The sequence below is a fragment of the Lontra canadensis genome, unplaced genomic scaffold, assembly GCF_010015895.1.
Source record: "Lontra canadensis isolate GAN:19392208 unplaced genomic scaffold, GSC_riverotter_1.0 scaffold170, whole genome shotgun sequence".
Lineage (NCBI taxonomy): Eukaryota > Metazoa > Chordata > Mammalia > Carnivora > Mustelidae > Lontra > Lontra canadensis.
Window position 1 is genome coordinate 2,178,677 of NW_022631164.1, and position 19,948 is coordinate 2,198,624.

Consider the following 19,948-nt stretch of genomic DNA (forward strand, 5'->3'; position numbering starts at 1 on the left):
AAAGGGGATCCCTTTAAGCAAAGAGAGAGCCCAGAATTAACACAGACCAGAAAGGAACAGAGATAATATACAGAACAGTAACTTTACAGGTAATACAATGGCACTAAATTCATATCTTTCAATAGTTACTCTGAATGTAAATGGGCTAAATGCCCCAATCAAAAGACACAGGGAATCAAATTGGATAAAAAAGCAAGACCCATCATTATGCTGTTTGCAAGAGACTCATTTTAGACCCAAAGACACCTCCAGATTTAAAGTGAGGGGGTAGAGGGGTGTCTGGGTGGTTTAATCATTTAGCATCTACCTTTGTCTCAGACCATGATCCCAGGGTTCTGGGATCAAGTCCCACATCGGGCTCCCTGCTCAACAGAGAGGCTGCTTCTCCCTCTCCCTCTGCCTATCACTCCCCCAGCTTGTGCTCTCTCACTCTCTCTGACAAATAAATAAATAAAATATTTAAAATAAATAAGTAAATAAAGTGAGGGGGTGGAAAACCATTTTATCATGCTAATGGACACCAAAATAACGCTGGGGTGGCAATCCTATTAGACAATTAGACTTTATTTTAAAATTTTTATTTATTTACTTATTTGACAGAGAGAGACACAGTGAGAGAGGGAACACAAGCAGGGGGAGCAGAAGAGGTAGAAGCAAGCTTCCTGCTTAGCAGGGAGCCCGACACAGGGTTCGATCCCAGGACTCCAGGATCATGACCTGAGCCGAAGGCAGATGCCCAATGACTGAGCCACCCAAGTGCCCCAGAAAAATCCGACTTTAAACCAAAGACCTGATAGGAGATGAGGAAGGACACTAGATCATAATTAAAGGATCCATTCAACAAAAAGATCTAAGAACTGTAAATGTTTATGCCCCAAACATGGGAGCAGTCAGTTATATAAACCAATTAATAACAAAAATAAATACATCGATAACAATACAATAATACTAGGGGACTTTAACACCCCACTCGCTGAAATGGACAGATCATCTAAGCAGAAGATCAACAAGGAAACAGGGCTTTGAATGACACAATGGACCAGATGTACTTTACAGATACATTCCAAATATTCCATCTTAAAGCAACAGAACACACATTCTTCTCGAGTTGCACATGGAACTTTCTCCAAAACAGATCCAAACTGGGTACAAATCAGTTCTCAACTGATACCAAAGGACTGGGATCAACCCTGCATATTTTCAGACCACAGTGCTTTGAAACTGGAACTCAGGGGTGCCTGGGTGATGGTCATGATGCAAGGGTCCTGGGATCAACCCCCGCATTGGACTCCCTGCTTGGCGGGAAGCCTACTTCTCCCTCACACTCCACCTGCTTGTGTTCCCTCTCTCACTGTGTCTCTCTCTGGCAAATAAATAAATAAAATCTTAAAAAAGAAAAAAAGAAAAAGAAAAAGAAACTAGAACTCAATCACAAGAGGAAATCTGGAAAGAACTCAGATACATGGAGGCTGAAGAGCTTCCTACTAAAGAAAGAATGGATCAACCAGGAAATTGAACAAGAATTTTTCTTTTAAAGATTTTATTTATTTATTTGACAGAGAGATCACAAATAGGCAGAGAGGCAGGCAGAGAGAGGGGGAAGCAGGCTCCCTGCTGAGCAGAAAGCCCGATGCAGGGCTCGATCCCAGGACCCTGAGATCATGACCCAAGCCAAAGGCAGAGGCTTAACCCACTGAGCCACCCAGGTGTCCCTGAAGAAGAATTTTAAAAATTCATGGAAACAAATGAAAATGAAAACACAACTGTTCAAAACCTTTGGGATTCAGCAAAGGTGATCCTGAGAGGAAAGTATATAACAACACCAAGCCTTTCTCCAGAAACAAGAAATACAACCTAACCTTATACCTAAAGGAGCTGGAGACAGATGAATAAATAAAGCCTAAACCCAACAAGAGAATTAATAAAGATCAGAGCAGAAATCAATAAAATAGAAACCAAGAGAACAGTAGAACAGATCAACAAAACTAGAAGCTGGTTCTCTGAAAGAATTAATTAAAATCCATGAAACAAATAACACATTATATGTTAATTTTTAAAAATTTAAGAAAGAATTAATAAGATCAGCAAATCTGTGGCCAGACTTATCAAAAAGAAAAGAGGAAGAACCCAAATAAATAAAATCATGAATGAAAGAAGAGAGATCACAACCAACACTGAAGAAATACGAACAATTGTAAGAACATATTATGAACAACTACATGCCAACAAAGTACGCAATCTGGGAGAAATGGATGCATTCCTAGAGACATATAAACTACCAAAACTGAAATAGGAAGAAATAAAAACCTGAAAAGACCCATAACCAGCAAGGAAACTGAAGCCATAATCAAAAATCTCCCAACAAATAAGAGTCCAGGACCAGACGGCTTCCCAGGGAATTCTACCAAACATTGAAAGGAGAATTAATACTTATCCTTCTGAAGTGATTTCAAAAAATAGAAATGAAAGGAAAATTTCCAAACTCTTTCTATGAGGCCAGCATTACCTTGCTCCTAAAACCAGACAAAGATCCCACCAAAAAAGAGAATTATGGACCAATATCCCCGATGAACATGGATGTAAAAATTCTCACCAAGATACTAGCCAATAGCATCTAACAGTACATTAAAAGGATTATTCACCACAACCAAGTGGGATTTACTCCTGGGCTGCAAGGGTGGTTCAACACCCACAAATCAATCAATGTGATACACTACATTAATAAAAGAAAGGGTAAGAACTATATGATCCTCTCAATAGATGCAGAAAAAGCATTTGACAAAGTACAGCATCCTCTTCACAGTGTAGGCATAGAGGGAATATACCTTAATATCATAAAAGCCATCTATGAAAAGCCCAGAAAGAATATCATCCTCAATAGGGAAAAACTGGGAGCTTTTCCCTTAAGGTCAAAAACAAGACAGTGAGGCACACTATCACCACTGTTGTTCAACACAGTAGTAGAAGTCCTAGCCTCAGCAATCAGAAAACAGTAAGAAATAAAAGGCATCCAAATCAGCAAAGAAGTCAAACTCTCACTCTTTGCAGGTGACATGGCACTATGCGGAAAACCCAAAAGACTGCACTCCAAAATTGCTAGAACTCATATAGAAATTTAGCAATGTCAGAGGATATAAATCAATGAACAAAAATCAGCTGGATTTCTATACACCAACAAGATAGTGGAAAGAGAAATTAAGGAGTCAATTCCATTTACAATTGCACCCAAAACCCAAGATACCTAGGAATAAACCTAACCAAGGAGGCAAAGGATCTACACTCAGAAAACTATACAACACTCATGAAAGAAAGTGAGGAAGACACAAAGAAATGGAAAATGTTCCATGCTCATGGACTGAAAGAAAAAATGGATTAGACATGACCCCTATCAAAATTTCATCACTTTTTTCACAGGGCTGGAATAAATAATCCTTAAGTTTGTATCAAACCAGAAAAGACCCCGAATAGCCAAAGGAATGTTGAAAAAGAAAACCAAAGCTGGCGGCATCACGATTCCGGACTTCAAGCTCTATTACAAAGCTGCAGTCCACAAGACAGCATAGCACGGGCACCAAAACAGACACACAGATCAATGGAACAGAACAGAGAACCCAAAAATGGACCCTCGACTCTGTGGTCAAGTAATCTTTGACAAAGCAGAAAAGAATATCCAGTGGGAAAGACTGTCTCATCAATAAATGGTGTTCGGGAATTTGGACAGCCAGATGCAGGAAAATAAAACTGGACCATTTTCTTACACCATACATAAAAATAAACTCAAAATGGATGAAACACCTAAATGTGAGACAGGAATCTGTCAAAATCCTAGAAGAGAACATAGGCAGCAACTTCTGTGACCCTAGCTACAGCAACTTCTTGATAGACATGTCTCCAAAGGCAAGGGAAACAAAGGCAAAAATGAACTATTGACACTTCATCAAGATAAAAAGCTTTCACACAGAGAAGGAAACAGTCGACAAAACCAAAAGACAACCAACAGAATGGGAGAAGATATTTGCAAATGTCCTATCACATAAAGGGCTAGTATCCAAAATCTATAAAGAACTTATCAAACTCAAAAAAAAAAAAAAAAAAAGAACTTATCAACCTCAACCCCCAAAGACCAAATAATCCAAACAAGAAATGGGCAGAAGATGTGAACAGACATTTCTCCAAAGAATTGAGATGCCTGGGTGGCTCTGTCGGTGAAGTGTCTGCCTTTGGCTCAGGTCATGATCCCAGGGTCCTGGGATCCAGTCCTGCACCAGGCTCCTTGCTCAGTAGGCAGCCCACTTCTCCTTCTGCCTCTGCCCCTCCCCCTGCTTGTGTGGGCTCTCTCTCTCTCTGCCAAATAAATATAATATTATAAAAAAATACAAATGGCCAAGAGACACATGAAAAAATGCTCACTATCACTTGGCATCAGGGAAATACAAATACAAATCAAAACCACAATGAGATACCACCTCACATCTATCAGAATGGCTAAAATTAACAATCAGAAAATGCTAGATGTTGCTGAGGATGTGGAGAAAGAAGAACCCTCTTACACTTCTGGTGCGAATGCAAGCTAGTGCAGCCACTCTGGAAAACAGTGTGGAGGTTCCAACAAAAAGCTGAAAGCTTTTTGAGCTACCCCATGACCCAGCAATTGCACTACTAGGGATTTACCCCAAAGATACAAATGTAATGATCCAAAGGGGCACCTGTACCGCAGTGCTTATAACAATGTTCACAATGGCCAAACCATGGAAAGAGCCTAGATGCCAATCAACAGATGAATAGATAAAGAAGATGTGAGATATATATATATATAGTTCATATATAGATATATATATATTCATATATGTATATTCATATATATATATAAAAAATGGGAAATTATGGAGTCATCAAAAAATGAAATCTTGCTATTTGCAATGACATGGATGGAACTAGAGGGTATTATGCTAAATGAAATAAGTCAATCAGAGAAAGACAATTATCATGTGATCTCACTCATATGTGGAATTCAAGAAACAAAACAGAGGAGCACAGGGAAAGAGAGGAAAAAAATAAAATGACAAAATCAGAGAGGGAAACAAACCATTAGAGAATCCTAACCATAGGAAACAAACTGAAGGTTGCTGGAGAGGAAGGGTTAGGGGGATGGGGTAACTGGGTCGACATTAAGGAGGGCACAGAATGTAATAAGCACTGGGTATTATATAAGACTGATGGATCACTGACCTTTACTTCTGAAACTAAAAATACATTATATGTTATTAATTGAATTTAAATAAAAATAAATACATGAACAAAAATAAAATAAATAACTCAAAATAAAGTAGTATACTCTTCCTTTTTGGAAATATGGATTTTTTTTTAGATTTTATCTATTTATTTGACAGAGATCACAAGTAGGCAGAGAGGCAGGCAGAGAGAGTGGGGAGTAAGCTGAGCAGGGAGCCCGACGTGGGGCTCGATCCTAGGACCCTAAAATCAAGACCTGAGCCGAAGGCAGAGGCTTAACCCACTGAGCCACCCAGGCGCCCCAGAAATATGGATATTTTTAAATGCCAAAAGGCGTAACTGAAAGAGTTAAAAAGCCTTCCTTCTAAGGTTGAAGAATGAGGAGGAGCAGGGCAAGGAACAGGTATATTTTGTAATAAGCCTTAAACTATACATAAGTTTCTTTGCAATAATAAAAACTAATTTTAGAATAAACAAAAATATAGCATAAGCCTTTATTAATAAATGATGATAAAACCAGACAGGTTTTTTAAATGGGATAAATTTAATGCAATCACACAGATAATATCCATGATAAATTCTTACATTAGAAATTTAAGTATGGGGGCGCCTGGGTGGCTCAGTGGGTTAAAGCCTCTGCCTTCAGCTCAGGTCATGGTCTCAGAGTCCTGGGATCGAGCCCCCCATAGGGCTCTCTGCTCAGCAGTGAGCCTGCTTCCCTTCCTCTCTGCCTGCTGCTCTGCCTACTTGTGATCTCTCTCTCTCTTTCTCTCTGTTAAATAAATAAATAAATAATCTTAAAAAAAAAATTTTAAGTATGAAAGAGTATAAGTAATATAAACGCATTTGTATATGAGTGTTTGCTTTTTATTAAAGGATCTAGTTCTGAACACACATCTGTATTCATAAAAAAATGTCTAGGAGAATATAAGCAATGGCTTCCTTTGGGTATTAAGATATGGAATCTTTTCTTTTCACTTCATAGAATTGTAGACAATTTACACTTTCCTCCTAAAAAGATATTTTATTGCCTTCTGTGTAAAATTTTCCTTTCTTCTTTCTCTCTGTCCATCTCATTGTATCTATCTCCCCTCTTTCTCTCCCTGCTTGCCTCCCTCTCTCTCTCTCTCTTTCTTTCAAGGAAAAGAAGTGTTCCTACATACCTGCCTCCTGCCGCAGCAATCCCAGAGTATCAAGGATTCGACAAGCTTCCAGTGAACACTGGATCATTGCTTCTTTTTTCTTTCCTGAATGAATGGCCTCAGCGACCAGCTGTTTTCCAGTTGAATCATCCACAGGTAATCTGTATTGGTTTGAAGGAAATCATAGCACAGTATTAAGCTCCAATTCTCATGAAAAAAACTAATGTGCAGGGCGCCTGGGTGGCTCAGTGGGTTAAGCCGCTGCCTTCGGCTCAGGTCATGATCTCAGGGTCCTGGGATCGAGTCCCGCATCGGGCTCTCTGCTCAGCAGGGAGCCTGCTTCCCAATCTCTCTCTCTGCCTGCCTCTCTGTCTACTTGTGATCTCTGTCTGTCAAATAAACAAATAAAATCTTTAAAAAAAAAAAAAAAAAAAAAAAAAAAAAAACATAAATGTGTTGTTAAAATACACATTTTTTTCTGTCCTTCCTTTTTTTCCCCTTTAATCTTGATTTTCTTTTGGGATAGGTCAGACTTCAAATCTTTTCCTTATACCTCTGACCCATCCCACCCCACCTGCCAAATTATCAAGGCCCAAATTCAAGAACAGCCTAAAAATAAGGTTAAAGTCACTTTTTGGGTTTGCTGTATATAACCTGAAACTGACCACTTTTCAAAATGGACATTAATGAGAACAGAACATACCTCACTCTACAGAGCCAAGTGCTATGTCCCTGTTCATCAAATTCATATTCTAATTCTTCTCCTGTGGGAGGAAGAAAGACAAAACAATTTTAGTAACATCTGAAAACTACTAGTTGAGAAAAAGGGAAAAGAGAGGAAAGGTTAAGTAAGAATATCAAGTTCTCATACTACACTGAACACTAAATTTCAAAGCATTTCACTTCTTTTTTTCCTAGGGATTATCATCTGATAATAAAATTAGGATGAGCGTGGGGAGCCTGGGTGGCTGGTTTAGTCACTTAAATGGCCCACTCTTGATTTTGGCTCAGGTCGTGATCTCAAGGTCCTGGGATAGAGCCCCATGTTGGGCTCCACGCTCAGCAGGGAGTCTGCTTCAGGAAATCTCTCTCCCTCTGACCTTTCCCCTGCTTGCTCTCTCACTTTCTTTCTAAAATAAATAAATAAATCCTTAAAAAAAATTAGGATGAACTTGAGGCAAAGAAAACCAAACTCAGATCAAAACAATCAACTCTCCAAAAATAGCTTTGTCCACTATACAGCAGACTTCATGCTAGATATTTAAGTTGTAGGTGTAAGCTATTAATTTGTCACAACTGCCTCATTTTTAGAAGCATAAATATTACATGCAGAATGCAACCAGTTCATATATATATTCATATACACACAGAGATGTTCTTTCAAAGCACCTCTACTGAAAGAATCCTCTGTGGAAACATTCTTTAAATCATATAAAGTGAATATCCATGTTAAGAATTACAAAATATCAGGGGCGACTGGGTGGCTCAGTAGGTTAAGCCTCTGCCTTCAGCTCAGGTCATGATCTCAGGGTCCTGGGATCAAGCCCCGCATCGGGCTCTCTGCTCAGCAGGGAGCCTGCTTCCCCCTCACTCTCTGCCTGCCTCTCTGCCTACTTGTGATCTCTGTCTGTCAAAAAATAAATAAAATCTAAAAAAAAAAAAAATTACAAAAGATCAGATGAATTAGAAACAAAAAATTTTACAAAGTTAGGTCAATCTCCCTACCACCCAAGTCTGGGATCCTTTGAGAAGAATGAGATGAGTCAAAAAAACAAAACAAAACAAAACAAAACAAAAAAAAACAGTCCCTTTTTTCCAACATGGGAAGACTTTTAACACTTTCAAAATAAACCTGAAGCAACTGATCACAAGGGAAGGAACTAAGGAGAACAGTAGATAAAATACAGCATTTCTAAGTAAGATCTACAAAACAACACTGCTATGGATACCTTTTACTGGCAGGATCAGAATCTGTTTACATACCTTCTCGGTCAAAAAAACCTTGGAGAGCCTTTTTTGGATCCTTTATATAAAACGCCTCCCTTTCCTGCTGAAACTCTAAGACAATGGGGTTCTCTTCAGCCTCATCTTCTATAGCATCTTCTCCTACAGGATATGGAAAAGAAAGAAAAGATAGACATGGGAAGAGACTGTCTTAATGATGGCCACTTCCCATTCAGCCTGCATGAAGATACAGTTACCAATGAAAAGAAAGGTGGGGGGTGGGGGAGAAAGGGGCAAACACAAAATCACCAGTATAAATACCTTTAGTTTTTCTAAATTGTGTAAAAAATTAAAACTTGTTTTCATGGCATCTTGGTTTTTTTTTTTTTTCTGCTTTTGGGTTTTTTTTTGTTTTGTTTTTTTCCCTCCATCACTGTATTTTAAAAACAAAATCACCTACCACATTGTCCATGGAAAAAAATCTAAGCTTCTTGGCTGGCATTCCTGCTGTAGATCATCTGGGTCTAATATTCTGTCTCTAATACAGTTTCTTAATATTTACTGTATCTGTCAAATAGATGGGTCTACTCATCACTCCCTTAAAATAATCAATCCTGCCCTGAAAACCATTCTCAACACTCAGCTTCCTGGGGGCTAATTTTCCTTTCCTTCAAGTTCCACCTCAAGACCTATCTGTTTGTAAACTTAAAAACCTTCCCAAATTTTAAGTCAGTGTTGCCCAACAGAAATATAATGAAAGCCATACATGATGTTTTTCATTTTCAGGGCATCTGGGTGCCTCAGTCTGACTCCTGATCTTGGTTCCGGTCATATCTCAGGGTTGTGGGATCCAGCCCCTCCTCAGATTCCACACTCAGTGCAGAGTCTGCTGGAGATTCTGTTTCTCCCTCTCTTTCTGCCCCTCCCCATCCTCATGCCTGTTCTCTCTCTAAATAAGTAAATAAAATCTTGAAAAAAAAAGAAGGTTTTCATTTTCTAGCAGACACATTAAAAAGGAAAAATGGGTAAAATTATCATGTAATCAGTATAAAAATATTATGACCATTTCACATTCTTTTTTTACACTGAGTCTTTGAAATCTAGAGTGTATGTTACATTTATAACACAAGTCAGTTTGGACTGGCCATACTGTAAGTGTCCAATAACCACATGTGGGTAATGGCTACCATACTGGACAGTGCAGGTCTAACTCCTCAATGATTACTCCCTTCTCTGAACCTTTAGTCTGGCATACTTATGGTTTCTAGCTTTTGTTTTGCCATTACAAAAGTAATTTCATAATATTTATCCAATCTTCCCAACAACATATTAAGGTCATCCTCTTTTTATATTCCTAGATCCTGAACACCCATTCTCCAAAATGTCTGGCATTAAGGAAAATTCAATTCATTCCTCGGGCTAAGGGACAAGCTTTCTCTGATTAGCTAGCTCACATTTCAGGGAATTTACATAAAGTACAAAAAAATTTGAGTGACTATCCTATACTAAACATTCCATGTTATTTGATTGAATATAGTCCCATACCCTCCAGTGATGATCATCAAGATCAGTACTACATATATGATATATATAAATATATATACATAAATATCTATGTAAAGATATATATATATATATATTCAAACAGTAAAAATAAATTAGTTGTGTGCTGAGGAAGAATTCTGAACAAGGGAGTGCGCTGTAAAACGCATTAAAAGAAATCCATACGGCCCTTAATTCAATTTTTTGACATCAAAAAGTTAACAAATCTCAGTGGGTTTTAATAATCTCATGTCCAAACTGTATTTGTCTCACCTATCTCAAAAAGTCATGAAAAGCTGTATGACAGAAAACAATTAAGGATACCACTAGTCATGAATTTAAAATATTAACCTCTGGCAGCAACTTTAATTTCTTACCCATTCCCCAGGTGCAGCCCATCTCATCATCTTGACTACTCGTATTTCTCTTCCCTTCCGTGGCATCCATTTCCTCCTCGTCCGAGTCTTCTCCTAACATCTTCTTCTCCAACATCATTTGCTGCTGCTTTCGCAGTTCTTTCAGTTGCGTTACGGTCAGCTCGGATTCTGCTTCCCGGTCTTCCTCTGGTCCCTGACGAACCAAGCGAAAGAATTCTTTCAGAGCTCAGCATTGCTGGAGTCACTTTCAGAAGTATGGCAATGCATACAGAGGTCTGGAGAGGGGCCAGACTCCACTTTTGTCATCGCTCACGGGGAGACTCGCCTTCCTCGGCGAAAGCTTAAGGAGCTCTGGAACCCAGCCCCGTGCACTGCAGAGATCGCAATCCTAGGTTTTTCTACTTACCTGAAGAAGAAAGAGCCGGGTGCTACCTCCAAAGCGAAGAACGTGCCCGACGTGGACGCGACAATAGGTGCGGGGTGGGATGCGAGTTTTGTTAAGGAAAGTGCCGTGAGTGCTTCCCAGATCGTAAAGGTAGAAGCCCGGCCCGTTGCCGTCGCATTCTCCTTCGAGGTCGGACACCCGGTGCTGCAGCACGGCGTGGTACCGGGACACCGAAGGGTGCTCCAGGCACACGTCGCAGCTAGACAGCCTCCCGAAAAGGCAGCTACTCGTCCCTTTCAAGCTACGGGTGCCAAGGATGGTACCACCCTTGAGTGTCTCTAGGCTGTAGGGGGCTGTCGCGGGGCCGCCCCACGGAGGCTCTCGGTAAGGGGGAGCCCGGGCCGGGCCGCCGAGAGAAGGAGCCGCTGTGGGGGGCTGCGGCGGCTCCTTCGGTGGACTCTTGGTGCCCCCGCTGTCCCGCCGCGGTGGTGGGACGTCAGGCTCCCCGGAATCGGGCTCTAGCAGCGCCGCGGGCCTTTCCTTCTTCGCCTCCTCAGGGTTTGAAGGATTGGAGGCCGGGGTCTTGCCCCGCACAACCGGGGGCACCGGTAACGTCGGCTTCTTGAAGTCGTCACTGAGGTCTTGCAAACCCAGAGGTTCGTACTGAGAGGAACTGTCAGCCATCCTCGGTCAGATGCAGGCTCGAAATCTGTTCCTGGGAAACCTCCCCCTTCGGTCTCTAAGTTCCTCTCCACGCTCCCCCCCCCCTTTCTCTCTCTCTCTCTCTCTCTCTCTCTCTCTCTCTCTCTCTCTCAGCTACCAGTAGCTTCTCTGGGCAGCAATAGCGGAGTTGCTCCCCCACCCACAACGTGACGAAGAGGTGAATATCACGGGAAGGAAAAACAGAAAAGGACCGCCAAGGCTCCATGGGAACGGGGACATCTTTAGAGGTTGCAACCGGCTGGTAATAACTTCCTGTGGCATACCCTGATTGAGAAGAAGCGCTTCCGGCGACCCAGGACCACTAATCAACAAGCCCGCCTTCCGGGCGCAAGGCGACCCTCGCCTCAGGCCTTTCGGAGTCACACGGTTGTCCCCCCCAGCTCCTGTGACGCTGCGGTAAACAGGAGCGCTTCCCTGCTTCGATCTAGGTACAGACCTCCTCGTCTCCCGGCCGCCCCCGGCAGTAGGTGACTCTTGGAGCCCCCGAGGGACCTGGGCATTCTTTGAACTTGCGCTGCTTATTCTTGCTCTTTTCGTTGAAATTAAGGAAGAGGGTGATTGGGTTGGGGGGGCGGGGTCCCTTCGTTGATCCGTTTCTTTGTTAACTCTTTGGTTGTTGTTGTTTTCCGAAACCAATTATTGAGATTGCATAGTGTAGTGGTTAAGAGCGCAGACTCTGGAGCCTGTCTTCGTTTTCTCCTTCCCACATTTGTGACATTGGGCAAGACCGTGGGCCTCAGCTTCCACATCTAAAAAAATGGGATAATTGGGGAAATTGAATTAAAGAATAAAGGCGAAGCCTGGCACATAGTAAACACTCAATAAATGCCAGATATATGGTGTACCAGACACGGAACAAAGATCATAATGGGGGGGGGGAGTTAATGGGAGAATAAACTCGATTAAGGTAAGTCCTAGTTTAAATCCAGGTATAAACGCTGTGATGGAGACATGGGAAGTGCTGTGAGAATATAAAGAACAGAGATTTACTGAGGAGGTGATGGAGACTGGTGACTTAAACTATCCATAAGGGTGAATACAAATCTGCCGGGGTGTGGTGGGCAGCAGGGCATTTCTAGCAGAGATCACAACTTAAAGGGTCAACTGGAAATGCATGACATTTTCAAGAAATTGAATAGTATGCTATTGTTAGAACTAGAGTAGTGATTTCCTCCAGGAAGCTCCCTCTTGTGCTTCCACTGTATCTGTGTGGTTAGAACATCCCTTACTGCACACTTCCATATGGAAAAAATGTTGTTTATATTTCTCTCCCTCACCTCAGGTCAGGGATCTTGCAGTGGTCTTTGTCTCCTTCTATAATGCCTGGCATTTGATAAAACATTTGTTGAACTTGAAGAGACGTATGGGCAATGAATCTGGAAAGGTGGGTTGAAGCCAGATTGCAGATTTTGATGAATGGGAGGCCCAAGAATTCTGGCTGACTTTTTTTTTCAGTAGGCAACAAGAAGCTATTAGATCTGATTTTTTACAAGATTAAGTCTGGCAGCACTGAAGAATAGATTATATACAAGCAGAGACTGGAGTAAGGGATACTAATTAGGAGGCAGCAGAAATCACTCAGATTCTCCCCTATATGTGTCAGAAGTTGAATGTGTAAGACCATTTAGATTACTGGTCAATAAATTTTCCATCAGGACCAGGGAAAGGGTTGCCTGTGTTTGACACACACAGAATTAAGAACCACCTCTTCCTGTCTTTAACTCTACTTCCGTTTCTCCTACTGATTCAGGACAGATATGTCAAGATACTCAGAGAAATATTCCAGGTCTCATTTAAGTATTTTTTTTTAAAGATTTTATTTATTTATTTGACAGACAGAGATCACAAGTAGGCAGAGAGGCAGGCTTCCTGCTGAGCAGAGAGCCCGATGCGGGGCTCGATCCCAGGACCCTGGGATCATGACCTGAGCCGAAGGCAGAGGCTTTAACCCACTGAGCCACCCAGGCGCCCCTCATTTAAGTATCTTGCCTTGCAAATTGTTCAGGATTGAGCATGATGATAGTTATAGTAATGAGACAGTAAACATGGACACTAGCGCTCCCAATACTGTTGCATCTTTTAGTCTACTAATGACCCAAATTCCACCTGGGGTTCAGTCCAGCAAGAATTGCCATTGTTTGTGACTGTGATGACTGGCATCTAATGGTTTTATTTCTCTTAATCTCTTCAGGGAGAACATCTTTGGTCCTACAGTGTTGCTGACCCTGACATTTTCTGAGTGGTCTTGCACAGCCTACTTTTTATATAAATAACTCGCAAGACTTCATATTTTTCACTACAGAAGGCTACACCCTAGAGATTTTAAAACACTGCTTTTAGGTTACAACTACATTTAACCTGAAAGCTCTTCCTTTCTTATTCCAAAATGCTGAGATACTGGGGAGAGATACCGATTTCATCCAGCCAGACCAACAGAAGTTCCTTTGACTTGCTCCCACGGGAATTCCGTCTGGTGGAAGTCCATGACCCACCCCTGCACCAGCCCTCAGCCAACAAGCCCAAGCCCCCCACAATGCTGGACATCCCCTCAGAGCCGTGCAGCCTCACCATCCACACTATTCAGCTGATCCAGCACAACCGACGTCTGCGCAATCTCATTGCCACAGCTCAGACCCAGAGTCAGCAACAGACAGAAGGTGTAAAGACTGAAGAGACCGAACCTCTTCCCTCTTGCCCTGGGTCACCTCCTCTTCCTGATGACCTCCTGCCTTTAGATTCTAAGAATCCCAATGCGCCATTCCAGATCCGGCACAGTGACCCAGAGAGTGACTTTTATCGGTAAGACGAGGCTTTGCTGTATCTTACTTTTCTCCAAAAAAAATCTTCACCACAGCACTGTTAAGCATGTAATAATATCTCCATGAGGAAACTGAGGGTAAGGGTAATTGACATGGTTGAAGTTGCTCAGGTAATTAGGAAGTCTAAGACTTGAATCCTGAACTTCTAATCCTCCTTCCTTTTTTTAAAAAAACATGATATTAATCTTTTTTAAGAGTTCAGGTCATTTGGAATGTAGAATGTCCCACTCACTGGATATGCTGATTATTTCCTCAAGATTAGATTTAGGTTAAATATGTTTGGCAAAAATAAAAAAAATTAAAAATAAGTAAAATTGTATAACACTTATTGCATCTGCTATTGATGGTAGTAGTTACTACTATGTTAATTGTCCCAAATTAATGAGAAAAAGACAGAAACGGACTTAATATGTAAGGGTTGCAGTTGGGCCAGATGAAAACCAGATGATGTCCTGGTGCACAGTATAACTGAAGGTTCTGAAGTCTTGAAATAGTGGAAATGGCAGGGTTAATTGTACCATTACAGGCATGGCACATGTTTGTATAGATGCGGCCAACTTCAAAAAACTTGTTCTGCCCTGATTAGTAACACATTTACATTTTGAAGGCAGTTTAGCTTTGATAAAATAATATTGTCCATCATATTAAACTGATGGTGTTATTTAGAATTTTGTAGTTTTGCCTCAAACTTCTAATTGTTTACGACCATCAAAGGGAGGCAGAAGATAGGAATTTTCAGGAGACAAGTAAATAATTAGAAGTTTACTAAAAGTTATTTTTAGAAGATCAGACAGCTTTTTGAATTTTCTTTTTCTTAAATTAAGATTTCTACAATAGTGAGTAGGGGTAAAATGGTATATTATGAAGAACATGGGATCTGAAGTCAGAAGCTCCACCTTCTGATAATACCAAAACAACTTCTGGCAGGTCAGCCCCTCTGAACCTCAGTTGCTCAAACCTGCCAGATGGGAATCATAATATGGACTTACTGCCCATTTCTGTGCACAGGATAGGATAAAAGTGCTCTGTAAACTCTAAACATTTTAAATTGCTCTTTTAAAAATGAGTTGCTTTCCCAGTTTTACAAATGGCCTGCTGTAGTTGTGTAAGACTTTCCTAATTGGGACTGTGAATTTCTGAAACTCCGAGTGTCATCCAGTAGATGAGGAAACTATGTTGTGATGGAATAACTAGAGCACTCTGGAGCTGTACCTGAGCTATCCTGTTACAGGTTATTATACCCTAAAAGTGATCAAAACTGAGCAGTTGGTAAAAGGAAACTTCGTATTCATCTGATACACTTTATATTGTTTATTGTAGACATGTATTGCCTATGAAGACTTTGTGTAATTGGAGGAGCTCAGAGAGGGCTGTGGGTTGTTGAGACACGCCCTGGCAGGATGAAACTGGGCTCTGTAGCTGCAGAGAATCCCCCTAGTAAGCTGAGCCATTGGTTTGACAAATTGTAAAACTCCTAGGGAGACAGGACAGCTCACCCCTTTGCAAGAGCACTAATAACCCTGCCATGTCTCCCCTTTCAGGGGGAAGGGGGAACCTGTGACTGAACTCAGCTGGCACTCCTGCCGGCAGCTCCTCTACCAGGCAGTGGCCACAATCCTGGCCCACGCGGGCTTTGAGTGTGCTAATGAAAGTGTCCTAGAGACTCTCACTGACGTGGCACATGAGTATTGCCTCAAATTTACCAAGTTGCTGCGCTTTGCTGTGGATCGAGAAGCCCGGCTGGGGCAGACTCCTTTCCCTGACATTATGGAGCAAGTATTCCACGAGGTGGGCATTGGCAGTGTGCTCTCCCTCCAGAAGTTCTGGCAGCACCGCATCAAGGACTATCACAGTTACATGCTGCAGGTGAGGTCACCCTGGGAGAATTGGGTAAACGTGTGTAATCCAGGGGTGTTCAGCGGGATCCCACACTTGCCCTAGAGAGTAGAGCATGGGGTCTTGGAACAGACTGGACGGGTCTGCTCTCCTCAGGGCCCTCGGTGTGTTCCACTGCCTTCATCGCTGGCCTCGCCAGCCCCTGGGGCCTCCTTTAGTCAATGAGTGGCCGCATTTATTGATAACGCTTCTGCTGGAAGAAATTATAGACAGGAATATGGAGTCTGAGAGCATGTGGTTAGCATGCTTTATTCAACAAGTAGTTACTGAGTGCCTACTGTGAGTCAGGCACTGTGGGAGACAGCAGTTAATAAGACAGATTCCCGGAGCTTGCACTCTTGAGTGGGAAACAAAAACAAGTAAGTAAATAATGACCAGAACAATTTTGGGTGGCATTAAGCACTATGAAAAGCAAAACCAATCAGAATGAGGTGATACTACCCAAGGGTAGAATAAGGGGTAGAGATACCATTTTTGGTTACAGCCAGAATTATCAAATCTCTTCAACCCTTGTGGCCTTCAGCAAGTCATTTTTTTTTTCATTATTTTGGTTTCCCCAAATCAAAAACATGAAAAGGAATTTTTTTAACACCCCACAAAAAAGTCTTTGCTAAGTGATCCAGATTTCCTACACCCTTCATTATCCATGTAGGGTCCTATGTCAGCTGTTCGTTTTTACAGCCAAAAGTGTGATCTTTTGTCCCCATTTTGATTTATCTTTAACAAAGTCTCTTTTACCTTTATGTAACTTTTAGTTAATGACACACAGACTCTCTGCTAAACACTTTTTAATGTGTCTCTGTCATTTACAAATGCAGACTCAACACCTTAAATTCCTTCCATGTGTCTACTATGCTCAAAAAAAAAAAGTAAAAAAAAAATTCTTCCCATTGGCAGTGGTTGCTTTATGCACATTCCTATTATGTTGGCTTTTCTATGGGATGCCACACGCTAACCATCTACCTTGCTTTTAACATGCCTTTGAAAAACTGACTCTTGCTTGCCAGCAGATTAGTAAGCAACTATCTGAGGAGTATGAAAGGATTGTCAATCCTGAGAAGGCCACAGAGGACACCAAACCTGTAAAGATCAAGGAAGAACCTGTAAGCGACATCACCTTCCCTGTCAGTGAGGAACTGGAGGCTGACCTTGCTCCTGGAGACCAGTCACTGCCCATGGGGGTCCTCGGGGCTCAGAGTGAGCGCTTCCCATCGAACCTGGAGGTCGAGGCTTCGCCACAGGCTTCAAGTAAGAGAAAGCAGCTGACTCTGATTCTGGGAGATCTGCCCGTCTCAGCACTTTTTTGCATTTTGGAGTCAAACTCTGGAGATGAGAGAAAAAAATGGGGGTGGGCCAGAGAATGGCAAGTCTAAAAACAAACACAGCCTCACTGATCTAGATAAAGTAACATTCTTCTCTTTGAAATTAGTAAAGGGAGGACTAGCACAACCTTACAGGCATTCTTTAAAACAATTCCTAGTTAGGCTGTAGATGCAATGTGTGTTCTCCTGTTGAATACTGGAGCTAATTTAGCTGATCTAGCTGGGTGAGCAGACATCCCTTCATCCCTTAGCGTGCTGTGTTTGTCTTTCCTGATGCTTGTACTAGTAAGACAGCTTCCAGATAGATGGAGGAAGGCTAATTGCTCGAGGCTGTTTGAATGGTTGGGCTTCCTTGCTAGAGTGCTCCCAAAAGATTGGAGCTGAAAGGGACTAAAATAGGGCTATCCAGTCAGAGGCAACTGGCCTGTTCTTCCAGACAGACTCTGTGATCACCTTGGGAACCAGGATGACTCGATCCTTAAGTCAGTTAGACTGCAAATTTGTCTACTCAGTTCTACACAAATATAAGTTGTCGTTTCATCAATGCACAAGTGATACAAGTAACATCTACACACCAAAGGCCACATTTTTTAAATTGTTGGGCAGAGAGCCTTTTACCATGAAGAAGTAATAACCACAAAACAGCATTGCCAGAACAGAGACAGGAGGGCCGAAGAGAGAGTGCTGCGGTTTTGGAAGCCATGTCTGTTTTCAGCAGTCCGGGAACTGCTGCCAGGGTTTTGTAGTGACAACTTCATAATGTGAGAGAGGACCAGGGACCCAAGCAAAAGGCAGGAAAACAGGACAGCGTGAGGGAAGGAAGAAATGAAGGAAAGAAAGGAGGAAGGAAGGAAGGAAAGGAGGGAGGGAAGGGACTGAACCCCTGAACAAGGGCCTGTGGATGTGCCTGCCTTTGGGCCACGGAGACAGCGAATCATTCCACCTACGTAGCTTTATCTCCCTGGTTTAGGCCAAATGTCAGGTGGGTGAGGTGGGGTAAAGGAGGGTGGAGGAAGTGGAAAAGAAAATATTCAGAGTTGGTAGCTTTTGGACCAGAGAATAACAACCATATTGTCCAGCCAGGCAGAGTCAAAGTGAAGTCTGAGCTCAAAGGAAAGGCTAGGAATCTGCCCTGGGTGAAATATTTGTTCTGCTGCGTTCCAGCCGTGGCTTACCACTGGTTGTATTCTCTTCCATTGCTAGGCACAGAGGTCAATGCTTCCCCACTTTGGAATCTGGCCCATGTGAAAATGGAGCCTCAAGAGAGCGAAGAAGGCAATGTCTCTGGGCATGGTGTGCTAGGTAGCGATGTCTTTGAGGAGCCCATGTCCGGGATGAGTGAAGCTGGGATCCCCCAGAGCCCTGATGACTCAGACAGCAGCTACGGTTCCCATTCCACGGATAGCCTCATGGGGTCCTCCCCTGTGTTCAACCAGCGCTGCAAGAAGAGGATGAGGAAAATATAAAAGGAAAAGAGAAGACTTTGTCTCCAGACCTACAAGACCAAACAGAAAACCTCAATGCATTCAAATTTGTTTCCATACAGGGTGATTTGACTTTAAGTCTTAAATACAGTGGATCTTCCTGATTTCATTGGAGGTGGATTTAACCAAACACGTTTGCATTTTACTTATACAGCCAGTTTTTGTACTTTTCCACAACCAGGCCACCTTTCACAGACAGTTCATGGTACTGGGATGGTAATCGGGAGACCAGAGTACTGTCCCTGACTGGTGTCTTTGCCTTCGCACAACTGAGAAGAATCACACTGCTCGGCTCCGTATTGCAGGGATGTTGTACAGATTGAGATTCTCATCAGACTTCAAAGCTGTGCTTGAAAAGACTCACAAGTAAATACATACTGATATCAGAAGCCAGTTTTTTCATTGAATTTCCTTCACTTTGGGGTCAGATCATTGGGAACCCAGTACTAAAACCTAACAGGAAATAGCTAATCCCCTTATCCATCAGTAGTCTTTTTTAAGCAGTTTTTGCTGCTCATGTCTTAGGAAACCAAGGGTCTGTGGTGCTCCTTTAGACGGCCCTCCTGATCTTGTGCACATTGTTTCTTCTTTTTTTTTTTTTTTTTAAGATTTTATTTATTTATTTGACAGACAGAGATCCCAAGTAGGCAGAGAGGCAAGGCAGAGAGAGAGGAGGAAGTAGGTTCCCCGCGGAGCAGAGAGCCCGATGTGGGGCTCGATCCCAGAACCCTGGGATCATGACCTGAGCCGAAGGCAGAGGCTTTAACCCACTGAGCCACCCAGGCGCCCCTTCTTCCTTCTTTTTTGTTAAGTAAACTCTGCCCCTCAAACTCATGACCCCAAGAGAGTCACGTACTCTTCCGACAGAGCAGCTATGCCTGCCCCTCGTCTTCCCTTGTTGCACTTAACTCCATCTACTTTCATCCTTTCTGTCATTTTATTTCCATTCAGATTTTTTTTTAAGATTTTATTTATTTATTTGACAGAGAAATCACAAGTAGGCAGAGCAGTAGGCAGTGAGAGAGGGGGAAGCAGGCTTCCCGCTGAGCAGAGAGCCTGATGCAGGGCTCGATCCCAGGATC

The 19,948-nt window shown here is 42.2% G+C and overlaps 2 protein-coding genes across 5 annotated transcripts in view; one reads left to right on the top strand and one right to left on the bottom strand.

Annotated features, from left to right (window-relative positions):
- The window catches only part of SLC4A1AP (solute carrier family 4 member 1 adaptor protein), a 34,185-nt gene extending 22,810 nt beyond the window's left edge, over positions 1 to 11,375 (bottom strand). The window contains exons 1-5 of the mRNA XM_032845857.1: positions 10,644 to 11,375; positions 10,238 to 10,430; positions 8,358 to 8,480; positions 7,078 to 7,138; positions 6,396 to 6,535 (exon numbers count right to left, since the gene is read on the bottom strand). Coding sequence (XP_032701748.1) covers positions 6,396 to 6,535; positions 7,078 to 7,138; positions 8,358 to 8,480; positions 10,238 to 10,430; positions 10,644 to 11,306 — 1,180 coding nt within the window. The 5' untranslated portion in view covers positions 11,307 to 11,375. The remainder of the gene's footprint in view (positions 1 to 6,395; positions 6,536 to 7,077; positions 7,139 to 8,357; positions 8,481 to 10,237; positions 10,431 to 10,643) is intronic.
- A 371-nt stretch (positions 11,376 to 11,746) lies between these two features.
- Positions 11,747 to 19,252, top strand: SUPT7L (SPT7 like, STAGA complex subunit gamma). 4 transcript variants are annotated; one of them, XM_032845859.1, is made up of 5 exons: positions 11,747 to 11,812; positions 13,537 to 14,144; positions 15,706 to 16,030; positions 17,068 to 17,308; positions 18,586 to 19,252. In XM_032845859.1, exons 2-5 carry the CDS (start codon positions 13,732 to 13,734, stop codon positions 18,846 to 18,848), a joined length of 1,242 nt encoding a protein of 413 aa, XP_032701750.1. In that variant the 5' UTR covers positions 11,747 to 11,812; positions 13,537 to 13,731; the 3' UTR covers positions 18,849 to 19,252. The 4 variants fall into 4 exon arrangements, with proteins under 4 accessions (XP_032701750.1, XP_032701749.1, XP_032701752.1 ...); XM_032845858.1 differs by having other exon boundaries at positions 11,812 to 11,899; XM_032845861.1 differs by having other exon boundaries at positions 11,812 to 11,899; positions 17,071 to 17,308.
- The last annotated feature ends 696 nt before the right edge of the window (positions 19,253 to 19,948 follow it).

What these genes read in the sequence shown, in the direction of transcription:
- SUPT7L (XM_032845859.1), top strand. Translation starts at nt 13,732, where the DNA reads ATGCTGAGATACTGGGGAGAGATACCGATTTCATCCAGCCAGACCAAC. An exon ending in CCAGAGAGTGACTTTTATCG is followed by an intron (nt 14,145 to 15,705) that starts GTAAGACGAGGC and finishes CTCCCCTTTCAG; the next exon opens with GGGGAAGGGGGAACCTGTGA. An exon ending in ATCACAGTTACATGCTGCAG is followed by an intron (nt 16,031 to 17,067) that starts GTGAGGTCACCC and finishes CTTGCTTGCCAG; the next exon opens with CAGATTAGTAAGCAACTATC.